General features: G+C 40.0%; 1 protein-coding gene across 11 annotated transcripts in view; it reads right to left on the reverse strand.

Annotated features, from left to right (window-relative positions):
* MGA (MAX dimerization protein MGA) overlaps positions 1–20,023 on the reverse strand; it is a 176,266-nt gene that overhangs the window by 50,479 nt on the left and 105,764 nt on the right. For all 11 annotated transcript variants that reach the window (XM_017895429.1, XM_017895420.1, XM_017895430.1 and 8 more), the window contains 7 exons: positions 18,701–19,649; positions 16,784–16,862; positions 16,566–16,661; positions 8,151–8,282; positions 7,803–7,907; positions 4,379–5,040; positions 1,952–2,300 (listed from right to left, as the gene is read on the reverse strand). In XM_017895429.1, coding sequence (XP_017750918.1) covers positions 1,952–2,300; positions 4,379–5,040; positions 7,803–7,907; positions 8,151–8,282; positions 16,566–16,661; positions 16,784–16,862; positions 18,701–19,649 — 2,372 coding nt within the window. The remainder of the gene's footprint in view (positions 1–1,951; positions 2,301–4,378; positions 5,041–7,802; positions 7,908–8,150; positions 8,283–16,565; positions 16,662–16,783; positions 16,863–18,700; positions 19,650–20,023) is intronic.

Genomic DNA, 20,023 nt, shown 5'->3' on the forward strand with positions numbered 1-20,023 from the left:
CCATAAAAGACTGCCAAGTTTAACTATCACAGTTTTTTCACTGGGGTGGTGAGCAGTGGGGAGGGAACCTTGAACAAAATGAAAATGTAAATTACGGCCAGGCACAGTGGCTCAAGCCTGTAATCCCAGCACTTTGGGAGGCCGAGACGGGCGGATCACGAGGTCAGGAGATCGAGACCATCCCTGCTAACCCGGTGAAACCCCGTCTCTACTAAAAAATACAAAAAACTAGCCGGGCGAGGTGGCAGGCGCCTGTAGTCCCAGCTACTCGGGAGGCTGAGGCAGGAGAATGGAGTGAACCTGGGGAGGTGGAGCTTGCAGTGAGCTGAGATCCGGCCACTGCACTCCAGCCTGGGCGACAGAGCGAGACTCCGTCTCAAAAAAAAAAAAAGAAAATGCAAATTACAAAATTACAACCTAGAAAAAATAAAGCTTCTGCAAACTAAAGAAAAAAACATACTCCAAAAAAAGTTAGCAGAGAATTCAAAAAGGCAATTTACAGAAAAAAAGTTTATGATAAATGGTCAATAAACCTATCACAGAAGAAATACAAATCTAAAACAATATCAATTTCTGCCTATCCATATGACAGTTTTAAAAGTTTTAAAATATTCAATGTTAGAATAGAAAACTGAGTACAGTAGCTCATGCCTATAATCCTAGCACTTTGGGAAGCTGAGGCAGGAAGACGACCTAAGCTCAGGAGTTATCATAGACCAGCCTAGGCAACACGGTGAAACCCCGTCTCTACTAAAATACAAAAAAATTAGCTGGGCACCTATAATCGCAGCTACTCAGGAGGCTGGGGCAGGAGAATCACTTGAATCCAGGAGGCGGAGGATGCAGTGACCTGAGATCATGCCACTGCACTCCAGCCTGGGCAACAGAGCAAGACTCCGTCTCAAAAAAAAAAAAAAAAAAGAGAACAGAAAACTGGCACCAGCCAGTATCCGACTACTGGCATATGTCTAAAGTTGGTACAACTCTAATGACATCTACAAATGTTTAACATGTACGCACTGTCACAACAATTCCACTTTTAATAGCCTATCCTGAACATGGATGTTATCACCATACAGTTTATAATAAAGAAAACCCAAAAAGGCTAACTATCCAACCAAAGGGATTATAACAACATGAAGCCATTAAAACTAACATTATAAATTAGATCTACAATTGTTGACATGGAAAGCAGAACATGACCTTATGATGGAACATACACTGAAATATTAACCATCATCTCTGATTGAAATGAGCACAGAGCAACAGGAAATATAAATATAAATTGCCAAAAAAGGAGTATTAATCCCCTGATAAACTAAGAAACCTGTTTCAATTATATGGTAAAATCATCAACACATTTGAACAAAATACAAAGATATAACAGAAACAAAAAAAATCAATAATGAAATAATATATAACTTGGGTCTACATTTACATCATATTTTATCCTCTCCCACCAAAAAAAGCCCCAATTTTCAACACAGTACATGATGTTCAGCTTTACCACACCCCTACTTTGTCCCCAAATCTTCAACCATGGCCAGAGGGTCTTTTTGCAATCTTCTCCTTTTAGAAAACATGATGCATTATATGGATCATCTGTAGTCTTTCCAAGGAACATACGTGTGTCTGTGTGTGCGCGCATATGTACACAATCCAGAAAATGGAAGAAACTCAAAGGTCAAGGGCATTTTAGAAAACCAAGTAACAGTATGATTTAAATTTAGCACAAAAAAGCAATTTTCAGAGAACAATTCAACCTAAAAAAGGTGTGTGTGTGTGTGTGTGTGCATCTAGACAGCCAGTCAGAAAGAGCATGTAAGAATAAGAAGTCTCAAAGCTCTTATTGGATAATTTATCAGGATTAAGGTAGATTGTATTATTCTAAAATAACCATACTTTTCCAAAAACTGATATGGCACAGTTTTAACTCTCAATGAATACTCACTGTATTCTAGCTTCTTTCTCTTCTTTTTCTCTTTCAACTGTTCCTCCTCCTCCCTGATTCCTTCTTCTTCTTCCCTTGCCTCCTCTCCCAGAGTATCATAAAATACTGGATCTCGATGATGAGCAGCCTTCCTCTGAAAATGCTTAGTTTTGGATCCTCCTTTAACAAGTACAACTTTTCTTTTCAAACAAGTACAACCAAACATGCAGTCTGGTCGGCGGCAGTGAGCAGGTTGGCGCTTCTCCAAAGCTAGACTGGAACATACACAACCCAGTCGACAGAAGTCATTGTTGCAGGGAGGGGCTCGTTTCCTTATAATTGTGTGGATAGGTTTAGTTTTGAGGGATGCCTAAAGTCAAAGTAGAAAATTGTAATTCCACTAAACCATTCCCCCACACCACCAACAATTTATGGTCATATACTGGACTAAATTACTCTCTGACTTTAAGTACTAACAGCACAGGATTAATGCCGATTCAAAGGACAGAACATGAATATAACCAGGGCTCTAAACAATCTGCCATTCTAATGCTTAGTACAGACAATTATCAGCAAAACGATCAAGGATGGATTTATTTTCAATATAAATTATACATAATGTTCTAAGGCAAAGATTAACAAAGGATGAGACCCATGGGCCAAATCCAGCCTGTGTCATAAAGTTTCACTGGAACGCAGGCAGGCTAATTCATACACATACCGTCTGAAGAACTACAACAGCAGAGTTCGGTAACTGCTAAAGAGTGTATGGTCTGCAAAGCCTTAAATATTTACTATTTGGCCCTTTACCAGAAAAAGTTTGCTGGTCCCTATTCTAAGGTAATTAATAAAAAAAGAATAGGACAATACATAAATAAAAGTCTTTATGAAGGATTAATAACAAATAAAACAATCTGCATTTAGTTCCAACATCTGATGATCTTTAGTTCCAGAATTCAGTCACAGAATTACAAAATGGAAAGTAAAAAAATTAATGGAAAAGCCAGGCACAGTAGCTCACACTTGTAATCCTAATACTTTGGGAGACCGAGGAAGGCGGACAGCTTGAGCCCAGAAGTTTGAGACCAGCCTGGATAACATGGCAAAACCCAGTTTGTATTTTTAATATAATAAAAAAATTAGGCTGGGCACGGTGGCTCAAGCCTGTAACCCAGCACTTTGGGAGGCCAAGACGGGCGGATCACAAGGTCAGGAGATCGAGACCATCCTGGCTAACACTGTGAAACCCCGTCTCTACTAAAAAATACAAAAAACTAGCCAGGTGAGGTGGCGGGCGCCTATAGTCCCAGCTACTCGGGAGGCTGAGGCAGGAGAATGGTGTGAACCCGAAAGGCGGAGCTTGCAGTGAGCTGAGATCCGGCCACTGTACTCCAGTTTGGGCGACAGAGCGAGACTCCGTCTCAAAAAAAAAAAAAAAAAAAAATTAGCCTGGCATGGTGGTGCGCACCTATATACCCCAGGTACTCAGGAGGCTGAGGTGGGAGGATCGCAGTAAGCTGTGATCATGCCACTGAATTCCAGCCTGGGTAACAAGAGTGAGACACTGTCAAATAAATAAATAAATAAATAAGCTGTGGCATCATTTCACATGCATCAGAGGCTGCTAAGATAGGTATATCATCAACAGATCAAAAATTCCTTCCTGCATCCCTTGCCATAAAACTCTTAAAATATAAAATAAAATAAATAAGTGAAAAGTATTAATACAAAATTTCACAAAAGATAAAGGTTTTTCTCCGTAGGTTTTTAATTTTGAATTTTCTGGGATTTAGTATCTTTTAAAAGTATAATTTTCAGGCCAGGCATAGTGACTCATTCCTGTAATCCCAGCACTTTGGGAGGCGAGACAGGTGGATCACCTAAGGTCAGGAGCTCGACACCAGTCTAGCTAACGTGGCAAAAATCCATCTCTACTAAAAACACAAAAATTAGCCTGGTGCAGTGGCATGTGTCTATAGTACCAGCTACTCGGGAGGCTGAGGCAGGAGAATTATTTGAACCCAGGAGGCAGAGGTTGCAGTGAGCTGAGATCCTGCCACTGCACTCCAGCCTGGGCAATAGAGCAAGACTCCATCTCATAAAAAAGCACAATCTTCAAAGTTGTTTTAACAAGATCAGCAAATGTACTTGCCCATATGTTGGAAAACGAAATGAAGAGATTTTCAGAATGGTCAGCCTTTAGACAGCACAGAGGTTATTCAAAAGTACAATTGTACTGTCTCCCTCTGCTGGCAGGAGGAATCTACACCTGAGTGTCTGGTTGGTAAAGAACAAATGGGGAAGACGTAGCCTTAGTTCCCATTAAGGTTCTAAATGCTAAAAACTAGCTGATCATCCTGCCAAAAACTACCGTTCCCATTTCCCCTCACTAACCTCACTCTTTCTAGCCAAGTACTAATATACCTCCAGAAAACAGCAGCTACTTACTTGAGCTGTAAGTAGAGTTGTTAAGGATACATCTGCTCGCTCTTCTGTGATATACGTCCTCGGTTTTCCTTCCCAAAGTGCACAGTCTTCCAGGTCCATTAGCTTCACCTGAGATTTAGACAAGCCTGGAGGACGACTTCCCTGTTGCTGTTGCTGCTGCTGCTGCTGTGCCTGCCGCAAACTAATCTGCTTTGGAAACACATTTTCATCTAAAGTTGGCATAACAAAGTTATTCGCCTGATTTTCTGAGATGATGCCTGAAGAATTCTTGGTAACCTTATCTCCCAGAATCATATGAGAGTATTTCTGCTTTGGTGAAACAGGATATGGTAAAATGGACTTATAAGATGATTTAGTTCGGCCACTGAAAGTTGCCTGTCTGTTTTGAGACTTTGCCTTTCGAGAGGCAGGGGGTACAGAATGAGGTTTCAAAGAGTAAGAGGTAGAAGGGGAAATAGTAGATTGCTTCTTTAGTACACTATCAAGTGTTCGTACATAGCTGGTACTCTTAGTGGGAAGCTGGTACACCACAGGAGATGTGGGAGCATTAGAAGAGAAACCCATGCTTGTTTCCATCAGCTTGCCTTCATTTTCCAAGTATTCATCTAGCTTATCACTACAGAAAGCAGAACGATTTTTCAGTGAACTTTCTGAATTTCCACCTAGAAATAAGAAAACACAAAATGCTTAAAGAAATCTAGGGCAGATTTATGAATCTCCACAAAACACTAAAAGGCCAAAATATTGAGCTACAAAATACTGAATCTTCTAAACTATCCCTTAGCGGGCTCACACTTATAATCCCAGCACTTTGGCAGGAAGAAGCAAAAGGATCACTAGAGGCCAAGAGTTCAAGACTAGCCTAAGCAACATAGCAAGGACCCTGTCTCTAAAAAATTTTTTAAAAATTTTTAAAATAAATACATTAATAAATAAACCAACCCTCCTCAGAAAGAAAAGATAAATAAAACCAAGTGAAGAGAATGAGTCTCAGATACTACTGACATTAAAATCTGTTCTCTAGTCTTGGGCACTAAAAACATTAAAATCCTTGCCGGGCACGGTGGCTCACACCTGTAATCCCAGCTCTTTGGGAGGCCAAGGCAGGCGCATCACGAGGTCAGGCGATCGAGACCATCCTGGCTAACACGGTGAAACCCGTCTCACTAAAAATACAAAAAAATTAGCCGGGCATGGTGGCTGGCGCCTGTAGTCCCAGCTAATCAGGAGGCTGAGGCAGAAAAATGATGCGAACCCAGGAGGCGGAGTTTGCAGTGAGCCGAGATCGCACCACTGCACTCCAGCCTGGGCAATAGAGCAAGACTCTGTCTCAAACAAACAAACAAAAAATTAAAATCCATTCTCTACAATTATGTCTTACACTAAAATTATCACATTATATTATTTATTGAGGCACTACTTTTTACAAAGTGCTAACAATGTATTTAACCTAAGAATCATCAATCTTTGACAATCTTTGACCTGATTAAAGAGACCAAAGATAAGTAAAAACATAACAGGGAGTCTGTGTGCCGTGGCTTACTCCTGCAATCCCAGCACTTTGGGAGGCCGAGGCAGGCAGATCACCTGAGGTCGGGAGTTCGAGACCAGCCTGACCAACATGGAGAAAACCCGTTATCTACTAAAAATACAAAATTAGCTGAGCGTGGTGGCACATGTCTGTAATCCCAGATACTCAGGAGGCTAAGGCAGGAGAATCACTTGAACCCGGGAGGCGGAGGTTGCAGTGAACCGAGATCACACCATTGCACTCCAACCTGGGCACAAAAGTGAAACTCCACCTCCAAAAAAAAAAAAAAAAACCCACATAACAGGGAAAAAAAAAAGAAATCAAAGCAGGCCTCAAGAGAATGCCAAAAGATTATTTGTAATAGTGAGGTTGGGCACAGGGGCTCATGCCTATAATCCCGGCACTTAGTGAGGCCAAGGCGGGTGGATTTCTTGAGCTCAGGAGTTTAAGACCAGGCTGGGCAACATGGTAAACCCCAGCTCTACAAAAACTTAGCCAGGCATGGGGGCGCACACCTGTGGTCACAGCTATTCTGGAGGCTGAGCAGGGAGAATCACCTGAGCCCAGGAGGTCAAGGCTGCAGTGAGCTGAGACTGGACCACTGCACTCCAACCTGGGCGATGGATCAAGACCCCATCCTTAAAAAGCGAGGGAGAGAGACTGGAATGCCTGTAGTGTTGATACAAAACATTAGAGAAGAAGGAAGACCACAAAAAGAGGGGTATAAAATTTAGTTGGGTTTTTGTTTGTTTGTTTGAGACAGCGTCTTGTTCTGTCACCCAGGCTGGAGTGCAGTGGTGTGATCCCGGCTCAGTGTAGTCTCAACCTCCCCGGGCTCAAGTGATCCTCCCACCTCAGCCCCGTGAGTAGCTGGGACTACAGGAATGTGCCACCACATCTGGCTGTTTCTGCATTTTTTGTAGAGAGGGGTTTTCACCATGTTGCCCAGGCTGGTCTCAAATTCCTGAGCTCAGGCAATGCACTAGCTTCAGCCTCCCAAAGTGCTGGGAGATTACAGGCATGAGCCACCATGCCCAACCATAAAATTTAGTTTTTAAGAAACAAAAAAATTAAGTACAGAGACATGAATTACATTGTTATAAACACAGTGAAAAGATTCAAAGATGAGAAAAAGCATTTTGAAAAACTGGCATATTTATCTGGTTAAACTGCAAACGAATGCAGTGGACAAGGAAAAGCACTAAGAATGGGGACCAAGAGGGATACAGTCAAAATGCTTGGATTAGAAGTTTAGTCTGAAGTATAAGACTATAGGAAATCACTATACAACTGTGAAGTATACAGTTCTAAACTAATGCTTGAGAATGTTTTTTGTAACTGCAGAAACAGAAATAACAGAAATGCTGTTTAAAAGGCTGCAGCAATTATTTAAGCCTGACTGAACCTCAGGGCTGTGACTACAGGAAAATGGGTAGCACACAGAAAACAGCAAGACAAGTATTTTCAGTTCATTTTAAACCATGGAAGGCTGGGCGCAGCAGCTCACGCCTGTAATCCCAGCACTTTGGGAGGCCGAGGCAGATGGATCACCTGAGGTCAGGAGTTCCAGACCAGCCCGGCCAACATGGTAAAGCCCTGTATCTACTAAAAATACAAAAAATTAGCCAGCCATGGTGGCACATGCCTGTAGTCCCAGCTGCCTGGGAGGCTGAGGCAGGAGAATCTCTTGAACCTGGGAGGTGGAAGTTGTCATGAGCCAAGATCGCACCATTGCACTCCAGCCTGGGCAACAAGAGTAAAACTCAGACTCCAAAAAAAAAAAAAAAAAAAAATCATGGCAAGAAGGAATGAAGAAAACAACCAAGACTTACTTTTAACAAAAGGTTTTGGCTACATGTTTCAGAACATTTACAAAATTTTAAAACTAATTACCTTCATTCCTAGATGCAGAAGCACTATGAAATTTTCCCCTCCATCCCTTGATCTTAGTGAAATCATTGGTTTTCCCTGTCCTAGAAACAAAGGGAAATCCGGCATCTATAAAAGAAAAAGTCAAACAGATGACCAAAATTCTAGCAGGCCAATATTATAGACCTAATTAATTAATAAAACTTTAATTTGTAAGTGTATAAATCACTTACCGAAACTATAACAACAGACAAAAGACCTATCTTAGACTAATGTTAAATGTCACCAATAAAGGTAGCTTTTTACTTACATTACAAATTACGTAAACTTCAAGAAAAATAGTGTATGACTTTACCAATGTTACATACTCACCAGGAGAAGCAGGGTTGGTTCCTGTAAGGTTCCAAAAAGGAAAACTAGTAGCTGGAGCCAAAGGTAACTGTACTCCCAAGTATTTAAGATCAATGCTCATTGTTGGATCCACTGAATTCAATTTTAAGCCCACTACAAGAAAAAAGGAAATCGTATTTCCATAGATTAATCATAAATCATATTATCTCCCTTCTTTTTTATAACTTGTGCCTGAGAGATGGTGGGAGGTAAGGTCAAGAGAGAAAGGAGACAGTAAAGAGCAAAAACAATGAAACAAACTGTAGCAGATTCACTTTAAGGTGGCCCCATGATCCATGTCATCTGGTATCACACATTTGTATAATGCCCCTCACTCTGCTGAGTGTGGTAGGCAGGGCCTGTAATTTGTTTCTAATCAATAAAATGTGGTAAGGGAGATGGGCCACGCATGATAATGTGCATGTGATAACACAAGTTATCCATCTTGCTGGAGCTGCAATGAAATAAATTTTGCCAATGAGCTGAGGGAAACTGGAAGCAGATCCCTCTCCAACTAAGTCTCTGAGAAACCAGGTCTGGCCAATATTTTGACTGTAGCCTTGTAAGAACCTAAGCAGAGAACCCAACTAAGCTATGCCCAGACTGCTGACACATAGAAACTGTGATACAGTAAATATATGGTTTTAAGTTGCTAAGTTTGTGATAATCTATTAAGCAAGGTAACTAATTTAAAAATGGCAAAATTCAGATCTTTTGTGCTTTAACTCTTTGTGGTCCAGAGATTGTCTAAGGCCTCTATTATGAACTTACCATAGACTAAGCTGCTGGCCTGATTATGGCTACTGGTTCTCTAGTTCTTATTAATGACATTTATGGTTAATCAAGCCTAAAAACATTATGACTTCCTTATTTATAGGTTAAAAGGCAATCTTTTGGGAAGGTATTCAACTTAAATTTTAATAAACTGAAGCCAAAAGAAGTTCACAGTGAAGCGTTAATTATTGGCCAGGCCTGCTGGCTCACACTTGTAATTCCAGCGCTTTGGGAGGCCAAGGCAGACAGATCACTTGAGGTCAGGAGTTTGACACCAGCCTGGCCAACATGGTGAAACCCCATCTCTACTAAAAGTACAAAAACTGGCCAGATGTGGTAGTGTGTGCCTGTAGCTACTCAGGAGGCTGAGGCAAGAGAATCACTTGAACCTGGGAGGCAGAGGTTGCAATGAACCGAGATCATGCCACTGTACTCCAGCCTGGGAGACAGAGTAAGACTCTATCTTAAAAAAAAAAAAAAAAAAAAAAAAAAAAAAAAAAAAAAAAAAAAGCTAAGTGTTAAGTATCACAGTAAAGCCATTAAAAGTCACAGGTATAAGTTTCCATTAAAAAGATCACATAGTGCTGGTTCTCTAACAGTTAAAGACATTAGGTGGGTTATGAACCCCATGTACTCTATACATAAAATCTATCTGAACAAAAGATGGCAAGCCAGGAACTGTGGCATGCACCTGTAGTCCCAACTACTTGGAAAGCTGAGGTGAGATCACATCTCTTAAAAAAAAAAAAAAAAAAAAAAAAAAAAAAAAAAAAAAAAAAAAAAAGACAGCTATTTTGTTTTAGTTGGCAATTCCAATTCTCTAACATATCTTTATTGTATTACTTTTTTTTTTTTTCTTTTGAGACGGAGTCTCGCTCTGTTGCCCAGACTGGAGTGCAATGGTGCCATCTTGGCTCACTGCAACCTCCGCCTTCCAGGTTCAAGTGATTCTCCTGCCTCAGCCTCCGGAGTAGCTGGGATTACAGGCGTATGCCACCGGGCCTGGCTAATTTTTGTATTTTTAGTAGAGATGGGGTTTCACCACGTTGGTCAGGCTGGTCTTGAACTCCTGACCTCATGATCTGCACGCCTCAGCCTCCCAAAGTGCTGGGATTACAGGTGTGAGCCACCGCACCCGGCCCGTATTACATATTTATTTTATTTAATCACACAGTATGATTAAAACATCAATCAAATAAAACAACATTCTTTCCCTATGTTCCCAATCAACTATGGGAAATATAGGATAATGAGTCAAAACAATGGTTTTTAATCTTGTCTTTACTACATTTTCTCAACAGTAAAATGAACAACAATCCACCACACTCAGTCGTATGCTTTGAGAATCTACTGTACTTTCCCTGTAAAGCAGATGGTCTCAGAAAGATAAAACACATTTTTCCGGCCTGGTGTGTCCGTTCACACCTGTAATCCCTGTACTTTGGGAGGCCAAAGCAGAAGGACTGCTTGAGCCCAGAAGTTCAAGACTAGTCTGGGCAACAGGGTGAGACCCCACTTCTACAAAATAATTTAAAAATTAGCTGGGTGTAATGGCACGTGCCTGTGATCCCAGCTACTCAGAAGACTGAGGTGGGAGGACTGCTTGAGACCAGGAGGTTGAGGGTACTGCGAGCCATGATCATGCCACTGCACTCCAGCCTGGGCAAAAAAGCAAAATCCTGTCTTGAAACAAACAAAAAGACCTCAAGAAGCTTCAGTGTTGTTTTCCCAATTGATTTTTAGTAGTTAGCACAGGGTAAACAAGTCCCTAAGAGAGGTAAACAAAAAGAAATCTGAGGCCGGGAATGGTGGCTCACACCTGTAATCCCAGCACTTTGGTAGGTTGAGGGGGGTGGATCACCTGAGGTCATGTAAGAAAATCCTTCCCCAAGTAAGACACCTGAGACCTAGACTCAGTTGATTTCATATGAAATGGGCATAAAAACTTTAGCTTGCAGAAAATAATATAGTTGAATAATTCATAGAAAGCATACTGTGAAAACCCTACTATCTTTTTATATTTTTATTCAACCAGAGCCTACTTAGAACCTAAAACCCTGTCTACATATGTCAGTTTAAACTACACTTCTAAACAGTTTTGCTTCATTTCACCATATTAGAAGCTACTTCTTAAAAATTTGTTATAATGTTATTACAAAAAAGACTCATAAAGATAAAGCTGAGAAGAGATAACTTTTAGATTCAAGGAAAGGCAGATTCACCTACAATAAGATATGGCCAAAAATGCCTACTGCTACCTAAACCCACTGAAATACAAAAGTACACTCAAGATGTTTATAGTTCTATAAACACCTATATAAGTAGTAAACACAGAATAGAAAAGCATATATTATAAGGAAAACTCCAGCTAATCACTAATTTATTTTATTTTGTTTTGAGACGGAGTCTCGCGCTGTCGCCCAGGCTGGAGTGCAGTAGCGCGATCTCGGATCACTGCAAGCTCCACCTCCTGGGTTCACGCCATTCTCCTGCCTCAGTTTCCCCAGCAGCTGGGACTACAGGCACACGCCACCATGCTCGGCTAATTTTTTTTATTTTTAGTAGAGACAGGGTTTCACTGTGTTAGCCAAGATGGTCTTGATCTCCTGACCTTGTAATCCGCCCACCTCTGTCTCCCAAGGTGCTGGGATTACAGTTGTGAGCCACCGCGCCTGGCCACTAAACACTAATTTAATATAATATTCAGAATTTTTTTTTTTTTTTTTACTGCAGGCACCATGGCTCACACTTCTAATTCCAGCTACTTGGGAGGATGGGCTGAAGCCAGGAGTTTGAGACAAGCCTGGGCAAAACTGGGAGACCCCATCTCTAAAAAAAAAAAAATTTTAAGGAAAATAAAGCATTTTATTAAATAACTAAAAAAGGAAGAGGGAGAGAGTTATTGAAATATTGTTATTACTCACAAAGGAAATTAACATCAAAATCAGCCAGACATATGGCTCATGCCTATAATCCCAGCACTTCAGGATGCCAAGGTGGGCAGATCTCCTGAGCTCAAGAGTTCGAGACCAGCCTGGGCAACATGGCAAAACCCCATCTCTACAGAAAAAAAAAATACAAAAAAAAAATAGCCAGGTGTGGTGGCATGTGCTTGTAGTCCCGGCTACTTGGGAGGCTGACATGGGATCACTGGGGCTCAGGAGGTCGAGGCTGCAGTGAGCCATGTTCACGCCACTGCACTACAGCCTAGGTTGGGTGACAAAGCGAGACCCTGTCTCAAAAACAAAAAACAAACATCAAAACAAAACATTAAAACTGACAAGAGTCCACACTGATAAGTGAATTTCTTTTTTTTTTTTTTTTTTTTTTTTTTTTTTTTGAGACAGAGTCTCGCTCTGTTGCCCAGGCTGGAGTGCAGTGGCAGAATCTCTACTCACTGCAACCTCCATCTCCCAGTTTCAAGCAATTCTCCTGTCTCAGCCTCCCAAGTAACTGGGATTACAGGCACACGCCACCAAACCCAGCTAATTTTGTATTTTTAGTAGAGATGGAGTTTCACCTAAGTGAATTTTTTAAAAAGAAGACTAGATAAGTCTCTGGTGAAAAATAACTCCAAATAACTTATATAGATAGGCTACACTCAAGGAGGTACAATGTAACTTCTTGCACATTAAGTGTGAGCTAAGTATAATGACTTCCTTCCAAAGAGTACAGTATGGAGAGAAACGGAGGGCAGGGAGTCGGGGGTAACTTCACAGTGAATAAACTGACAATATCTCAGCCAGGTGATCAAGGTAACATCAATAGTGATAAATCATGCTTAATGTATGTACTCTTGATATGATAGGGTAAGTCTCAACTGAGGGACATCTATAAAAATACCTGACTCTTCAAAACTGTCAAGGTCATTAAACACAGAATCTGAGAAACTGTCAAAACCAGGAAGATCCTAAGGAGACATCACTACTAAAAGTACTGTGGTATCCTGAATGGGATCCTAGATGCAAAAAAAAAGGACACTGGGTAAAAACTAAAGAAATCTCAATAAAGTATGAACTTTAAATAATGATATATCTGTACTGGTTCACTAACTGTAACAAATATACCAATCTAATGTTAGATATTAATAGGAGAAATTCTGGATACTGAGAGAATTAGGAATGAGTAAAAAAAAAAACAAAACAGGAATTCTCTGCACTGTGTTCTTAATTTTTCTATAAATCTAAAACTCTTCTAAAATATAAAGTTTTAAAAACTGACAATTGACTTAGTAGCAATGAAGGAGAAATGCTTTGAACACACTTTTAAAATGCAAAGACAGATGATAATTTCAGATAAGCTAACAGACTTAAAAAGCAGACCAATGCAGATATAGTAAATTTAGTATAGCAAACAAAAATATAGTACCATGGAAAGAAAAATTAAGAATCTTATTTTATTTTTAAGTAAAACTATCAACGGATAATAAAACATTTTCCCAGGCTTATCAACACTGCTTCCCAATTTTAAGCAAACTCAAAAAAGATTTTCTAGTTTTTCAAGGGTTTTCAGCTCAAAAGAACTTTAAGTGCTATTTTCTAAATAATGAAATTATAGTTAATAGCAGGGCAAAGAAATATGACATTAAGTTGAAATTTAACAAATTATTTCAAGAATCAAATTTTAGAGATGAACCTTGAATACTTTCATTAACTTCAGAGCCCTGGGATTGGCATCACCCAGTTACTACAAATATTTGGCCAAATTAACTTATTCTTTAGAAACTGTTTAAGTCTAGCTTTTTCTTTTTTTTTTAGACAATGTCTCCCTGTGTCACCCAGGCTGGAGTGCGGTGGCAGGATCTCAGCTCACTACAACCTCCACCTCCTGGATTCAAGCTATTCTCCTGCCTCGGCCTCCCAGAGTAGCTGGGATTGCAGGCGCTCACCACCACACCCGGCTAATTTTTTGTATTTTTCGTAGAGACAGGGTGGCCAGGCTAGTCTCGAACTCCTGACCTCAAGTGATCCACCTGCCTTAGCCTCTCAAAGTGTTGGGATTACAGGCATGAGTCACCGAGCCTGGCCCAAGTATGGCTCTTTAAAAGAAGCCAAGGTTGGGGAGAAAAATATGCCAAAATAAAACAGAGGAATAAAAAAAATCCAAAACAGGACTCCACCTCACACATTGAAAATTAAGTACCCAGAGAGATTACAGATTTAATTATTTTTAAAAAAAGAAAACTATGTCAGCATGTAGTTGAATAAATTTTAACAACCTTAGGATTAAATACAAACTTGCACCAAATGCAGAATCTATAAAGAAGGTGAAAAATAATAGCTCACAGATAAGTTTCGTTTGGCTGTGTTTTTAAAGTTTTGAGTTAGGTGCCCAAAAAACTATTAGCGGCCACCACTTCAGAGACATCACATAGCCACTCCAGCTTCTACCGAACTATAGAAGGACCTGAGAATTTTGGGCCCATTTTTCCATATGACAAGAATCCACTGATGCAGCTGTCCCTTTCGAAGAAGTGCCTGTACTCTACCCCACCAGAGTCCAACTCTACCCCCCAAATTCAGGCTAATTTCACTATATATGGTACCTAGTCAGTTTCCATAAACATTGGCCTTTGAACACCCCATTCCATTAAGGAAAAGATTACAAATTTGACTAAGCTGTCTATAAAAGAAAAACAGTCAAAGCTTTGCCAACCAGCAAATACTAGGCAAATAAACCAGAGCAAAAGGACCAGCTGCAAGCACTGAATATATTTAACTCTAGAACTAAGATTTTTTTAATGTGGGGATTAAGTAAAAAGAACACAATATAAATGTCATAAGATTTTTATATTATCAAGAAAATAACAAAAAAAAAGGAAGTGGGAAAGGGAGAAGATAGGTTAAGTTAAAGATAGGAAGAAATGAAGGAAGGGGAGAAAAAAGATAGGGAGAAATAAGAGAATATTATTTAAATAAAATAGTAGATGTTAAAGCTGACAATAAACAGCAGCAAACGTTATCTGCAAGATTGCTATGATGTGACTGTCCATTATAATCCACAGCAATCAGCCCATATTGACTGACAGAGACTGGGATCTGCACACTTTAAGATCGCACTGTCAAACAAGCTGCCTTCTGTTAAAGCAAAAATTCTTCAAGTATTACCATTTGATTTAGAAACCGAATGACCAACATATAAATCTTTTGTCTGATAACTTGTAATGTTTAGACTCTCAGGTAAATGAACCACTAATTAGTGTAAATAGTCTAGACACCCTTCCGAAAATTGTTAAGAGTCAAAAACTCAAAAAACTACTCCAAGATGTGTATCTAAAATCAAAGATATTTGTAAGAAACTAAAAATTGGGGCACGGCCTAAAATTTTTCATTACATCCCAAAACAGGAAAATCAGTAGTGATCATGATGTTAATAACCATAGTAGATTTCTTTTAAAGATTAAGCAACATAATCAAGGCCAAGATAATGCATTACAATAAAATAAAGATAATAATGAAAACTGCAGCCATAAAAAAGAATGAGTTCATGTCCTTTTCAGGGACATGGATGAAGCTGGACGCCATCATTCTCAGCAAACTAACATAGGAACAGAAAACCAAACACTGCATGTTCTCACTCATAAGTGGGAGATGAACAATGAGAACACATGGATGCAAGCAGGGGAACATCACACACCAGAGCCTATCGGGGGGTGGGAGGCAAGGGGAGGGAGAGCATTAGGACAAACACCTAATGTATGTGGGGCTTAAAACCTAGATAACAGGTTGATAGGTGCAGTAAACCACCATAGCACATGTATAACTATGTAACCTGCACATTCTGCACATGTATCCCAGAACTTAAATTAAAAAAAAAAAAAAGATAATGAAATTTTAAATTAACTTCCCACTGGTACATCGAATATATAAAATAGATGTTTGCAGCCAACATGAGAGAGAAAAGTATTCTTCTATTTATACACCTAAATATATTACTAAAGGACAAGGAAGACCCTTCCTCCAAAATTATAAAAACAAACATGTAATTGGGAGACTGAGGCGGGTGGATCACAAGGTCAGGAGATGGAGACCATCCTGGCTAACATGGTGAAACACTGTCTCTACTAAAAACACAAAAAAATTAGCCAGGCGTGGTGGCGGGCGTAAACACAAAAAAATTAGCCAGGCGTGGTGGCGGGCGTCTGTGGTCCCAGCTACTCGGGAGGCTGAGGCAGGAAAATGGTGTGAACCCAGGAGGCGGAGCTTGAAGTGAGCTGAGATAGCACCACTGCACTCCAGCTGCCTGGGCAACAGAGTGAGACTCCGTGTCAAATAAACAAACACATAAACAAAAGTAACCAAACTAAGATGAGAAATGCAGGGGGAGAATACCAGGTTGTAAGAATGAACAAAGAAAATATCACTTGCTTCACCATGACACATTTTTTTCTTACATAAGATAATAGAATAAAAAAGACCTAGACATGGTTTTTAAACTAAAGGGAAGAATTACGGAGACAGAGAAGAGAAAAATATGCAAACTGAAAGAGGTGCTGAAAAAAATGAAATCAAGGATAGAAAGAAAGAGGAAAAAAACAGAAAAAGAAGAGAAGGAGAGAGGAAAAAGAGGAGAAACAGGGAAGAAAGAAAAAAGAAAACCAAAAAAAAGTTGCCAGTCTATTACCTTCTTGAAGACCAGGATGTATCACCTGCTTGTGCCGCAAAGACTTCAAATCTTCTATCAACTCCTTTTCCAACTGGGAAATTCTTGCTCTGTAACCTACTCCCAAAATAAATAGTAATAAAATAAGCTACTGTACACTACAGACAAATGAATGTTGCATGTTTCATTACTGGAGCCCAAACCACAAATACAACTCATTTTATACTATTTTATAATACCTGAGTCATTTGTGGTTGATGCCTGAAGACTAGAAGATTCTTCTGTTGTCCCATCAACTGCATGAATGTCTAGAGCTTCCTATACATCAAAAAAAAAAAAAAAAAAGGTAGTTCATATTGCTTCTGAAAAATTAAATGTAAAACTGGATTAAAAAAAATTAAAGACCAGAAGGAAAATATGTCCATGCCTACAGTTACACTAAAATTGGAAGAACAGGAACAATCTTTTCACACTTTTTGATATTTTCTAAGTGTTCTACATTAATATTACTTTAATAATCACAAGGGGGAAAGGGGAAAGTAAAAAAATGTGAATATGATGTCATACTGAGCTAACTGACCTCAAAGAATATGCCAATTTGCATGTTCATTTCTCATTGCCTATATTCAGATAGCTTACTCAGCTAACAAGGGAGGAAAAGAACAGCTATAAGGGATTAAATATCTAACATCTGTGTAGTCAATTACACAGAAAGACGGCCTGGCAGGGTGGCTCACACCTACAATCACAGCACTTTGGGAGGCCGAGGCGGGTGGATCACAAGCTCAGGACATTGAGACCATCCTGTCCACATGGTGAAACCCTGCCTCTACTAAAATAAAAAAATTAGCTGGGTGTGGTGACGCGCACCTGTAGTCCCAGCTACTTGGGAGGCTGAGGCAGGGGAACTGCTTGAACCCGCGAGAGAGGCTGCAGTGAGCTGAGATTGTGCCACTGCACTCCAGCCTGGCAACAGAGCAAGACTCCGTATCAAAAAAAAAAAAAAAGAGGCCAGGCACGGTGGCTCACACCCGCAATCCCAGCACTTTGGGAGACCGAGGCAAAAGGATCACGAGGCAGGAGATCGAGACCATCCTGGCTAACACAGTGAAACCCTGTCTCTACTAAAAACACACAAAAAAATTAGCCGGGCGTGGTAGTGAGCACCTGTAGTCCCAGCTACTCGGGAGGATGAGGCAGGAGAATGGCGTGAACACAGGAGGGGGAGGCTTGCACTGAGCCGAGATTGCACTACTGCACTCCAGCCTGAGCAACAGACCGAGACTCCATCTCAAAAAGAAAAGAAGAAGAAAAAAAGAAAGACTAGGCTTCTATAAAATGAAATTTCAAAGAAAAATAATCTGGTTGAAGAGTCAGAGTGGAATAGAGAGACTGTCAATGTGTAAGACAGCAGAGTTAAGATGACTATTAATATTTGGTTCTCCAATGGTACTCTACTACTACTATTGAAAACCGGGGACGGGAGCAGTGGCTCATGCATGTAATCCCAGCACTTTGGGGAGGCTGAAACAGGCAGATTGTTGGAGGTCAGAAGTTCGAAACCAGCTGGCCAACATGGCAAAACCCCGTCTCTACCAAAATTACAAAAACTAGCTGGGTGTGGTGGCACACGCCTGTAATCCCAGCTACTCGTGAGGCTGGGGCACGAGAATGGCTTGAACCAGGGAAACAGAGATTGCAGTGAGCTGAGATCGCGCCACTGAACTCCAGCCTGGGCAACAGAGCGAGAACTCTGTCTCAAAAAAAAAAAAAGAACAGAAAACCAGGAGGTAAAAGAAATGGAGTGTCGCCAAAGAGTCAGTAAATATTTCATGTATTTTTAGGCCTTTCCAAAATCCATAATGATGATAATTCCAGTAAGACCCGAAGATTTTTTTTAAACACAGCTATGCAAAAATCATGAGCTGAAATCTAAGACATAATTTTTTAAGTCTATTCAAATGAAATATCTTAAGTTATTCGTATTAACTAAACCAAACATTTTGGAGACACTTCCCTCCCAACTCTACCCGCGCATACACCCTCACAAATAGATGTCACAAAACTAGATTCTAAATCGAGTTAGTTACAAGCCAGTATACAATTCAAGTATAACTAATAAGCCTTTAAAAGAATCCTGAAAATTACAATCTTACCTTTGATTCAAAGGAAACAAAGAGAACACCATCCACATCTTCCAGATCAGGCTTCACATCTGGAAAAGTACTCCCAGGGCCTACAGGTGTATTCTTTGTAGAAATTAAAGACTTTCCTGTGTTTTTAGGTGGTCGTCCTGCCTTACAGAGTTTCAATTTTCGTGGCCTTCCTCTTTTTCCAGGGACATTTGGAGAGGCATTCTGATTAGCATTCACTATCTTTGGGGGTGTTGCAATCTTAAGCATAGTTGTTCTCTTTCTGCCCAAGTCCTCTTTTCCTGAAAGTAAGTCTCCAACTGAACCCTTTGAACTGTCAAGTATTCTTTCTGTGTTAATGCTATCAGATATATCAGGATATTTCCACTGAGAGTCTTTCAGTAAGGGATATTTTTGTACTACTCGGAGATCTGATGAATGTTTTCTAAGACCATTTTCTGATTCCTTGCCTAAGCAGAAGGCAGTCTCATTGGAATTTTCAATGTATGTAGGCAAATATTCCAATTCTGCCAACATAGAAGATTTATCCTTTCGAGATGTGGAAAGCATGTTATCAGGGAGTTCAGAAATCTTCACTGTGCTTCTAGTGATAGCACAGGGCTCCAGATAGACTACTGGCATCTTTCCAGTGTCTAATTTGAACATTTTAGCTTTAGCAACACCTGATGGGCTGCTTGGAAGCCATTTAGAAGATAGATGGTCAGCTTCTGGGTTGTCAACTTTATTGTGCCTCTTTAGCTGTTTCTCTAGTATAGGATCATCATCACTGTTTGAGTATACATCTGTCTCTTCATCTGTCTCTTCCTGTTTCACAGTGACCCCTTCTGGGCACTCACCAAGTTCGTAGTCGTAATCATCTAGAGGTTCCTCTTTAATAACAACATTGAAGCTTCCATTCTGGTCTAATGGTGAGGCTACATGGGAGTCATCTTCAAAATTGCTGGCAATAAGACTGGAGAGAGAGGGGAAAAAGGGATTTTAAAAGTACAAAATGATCCATAAACAAGACTCAAAGAGAAAAAAAAAAAAAGATGTTAGGAATCCAAGTAATACATCAGATTTCCTGAGTCATTCCTCAAAAACACTAAAAAACTCTAAAAATCCACATGATGATTAACAACCCTGTAAAGCTAACACACATCCATCACAACTAAGAATTGCAACAAACAGGAAAGGGCCATCAAACTGCCAGCTGATATTTTCCGACATGTTTTGGGATTAAATTCACATAACATAAAACATAATATTTCAGCTATTTTAGAATATACAATTCACTGGTTTTTAGTATAGTCTTGATGTTGCCAGATGATTTTCAACTTTAAAATT

This window comes from Rhinopithecus bieti, unplaced genomic scaffold (assembly GCF_001698545.2).
Source record: "Rhinopithecus bieti isolate Rb0 unplaced genomic scaffold, ASM169854v2 scaffold_26426, whole genome shotgun sequence".
Lineage (NCBI taxonomy): Eukaryota > Metazoa > Chordata > Mammalia > Primates > Cercopithecidae > Rhinopithecus > Rhinopithecus bieti.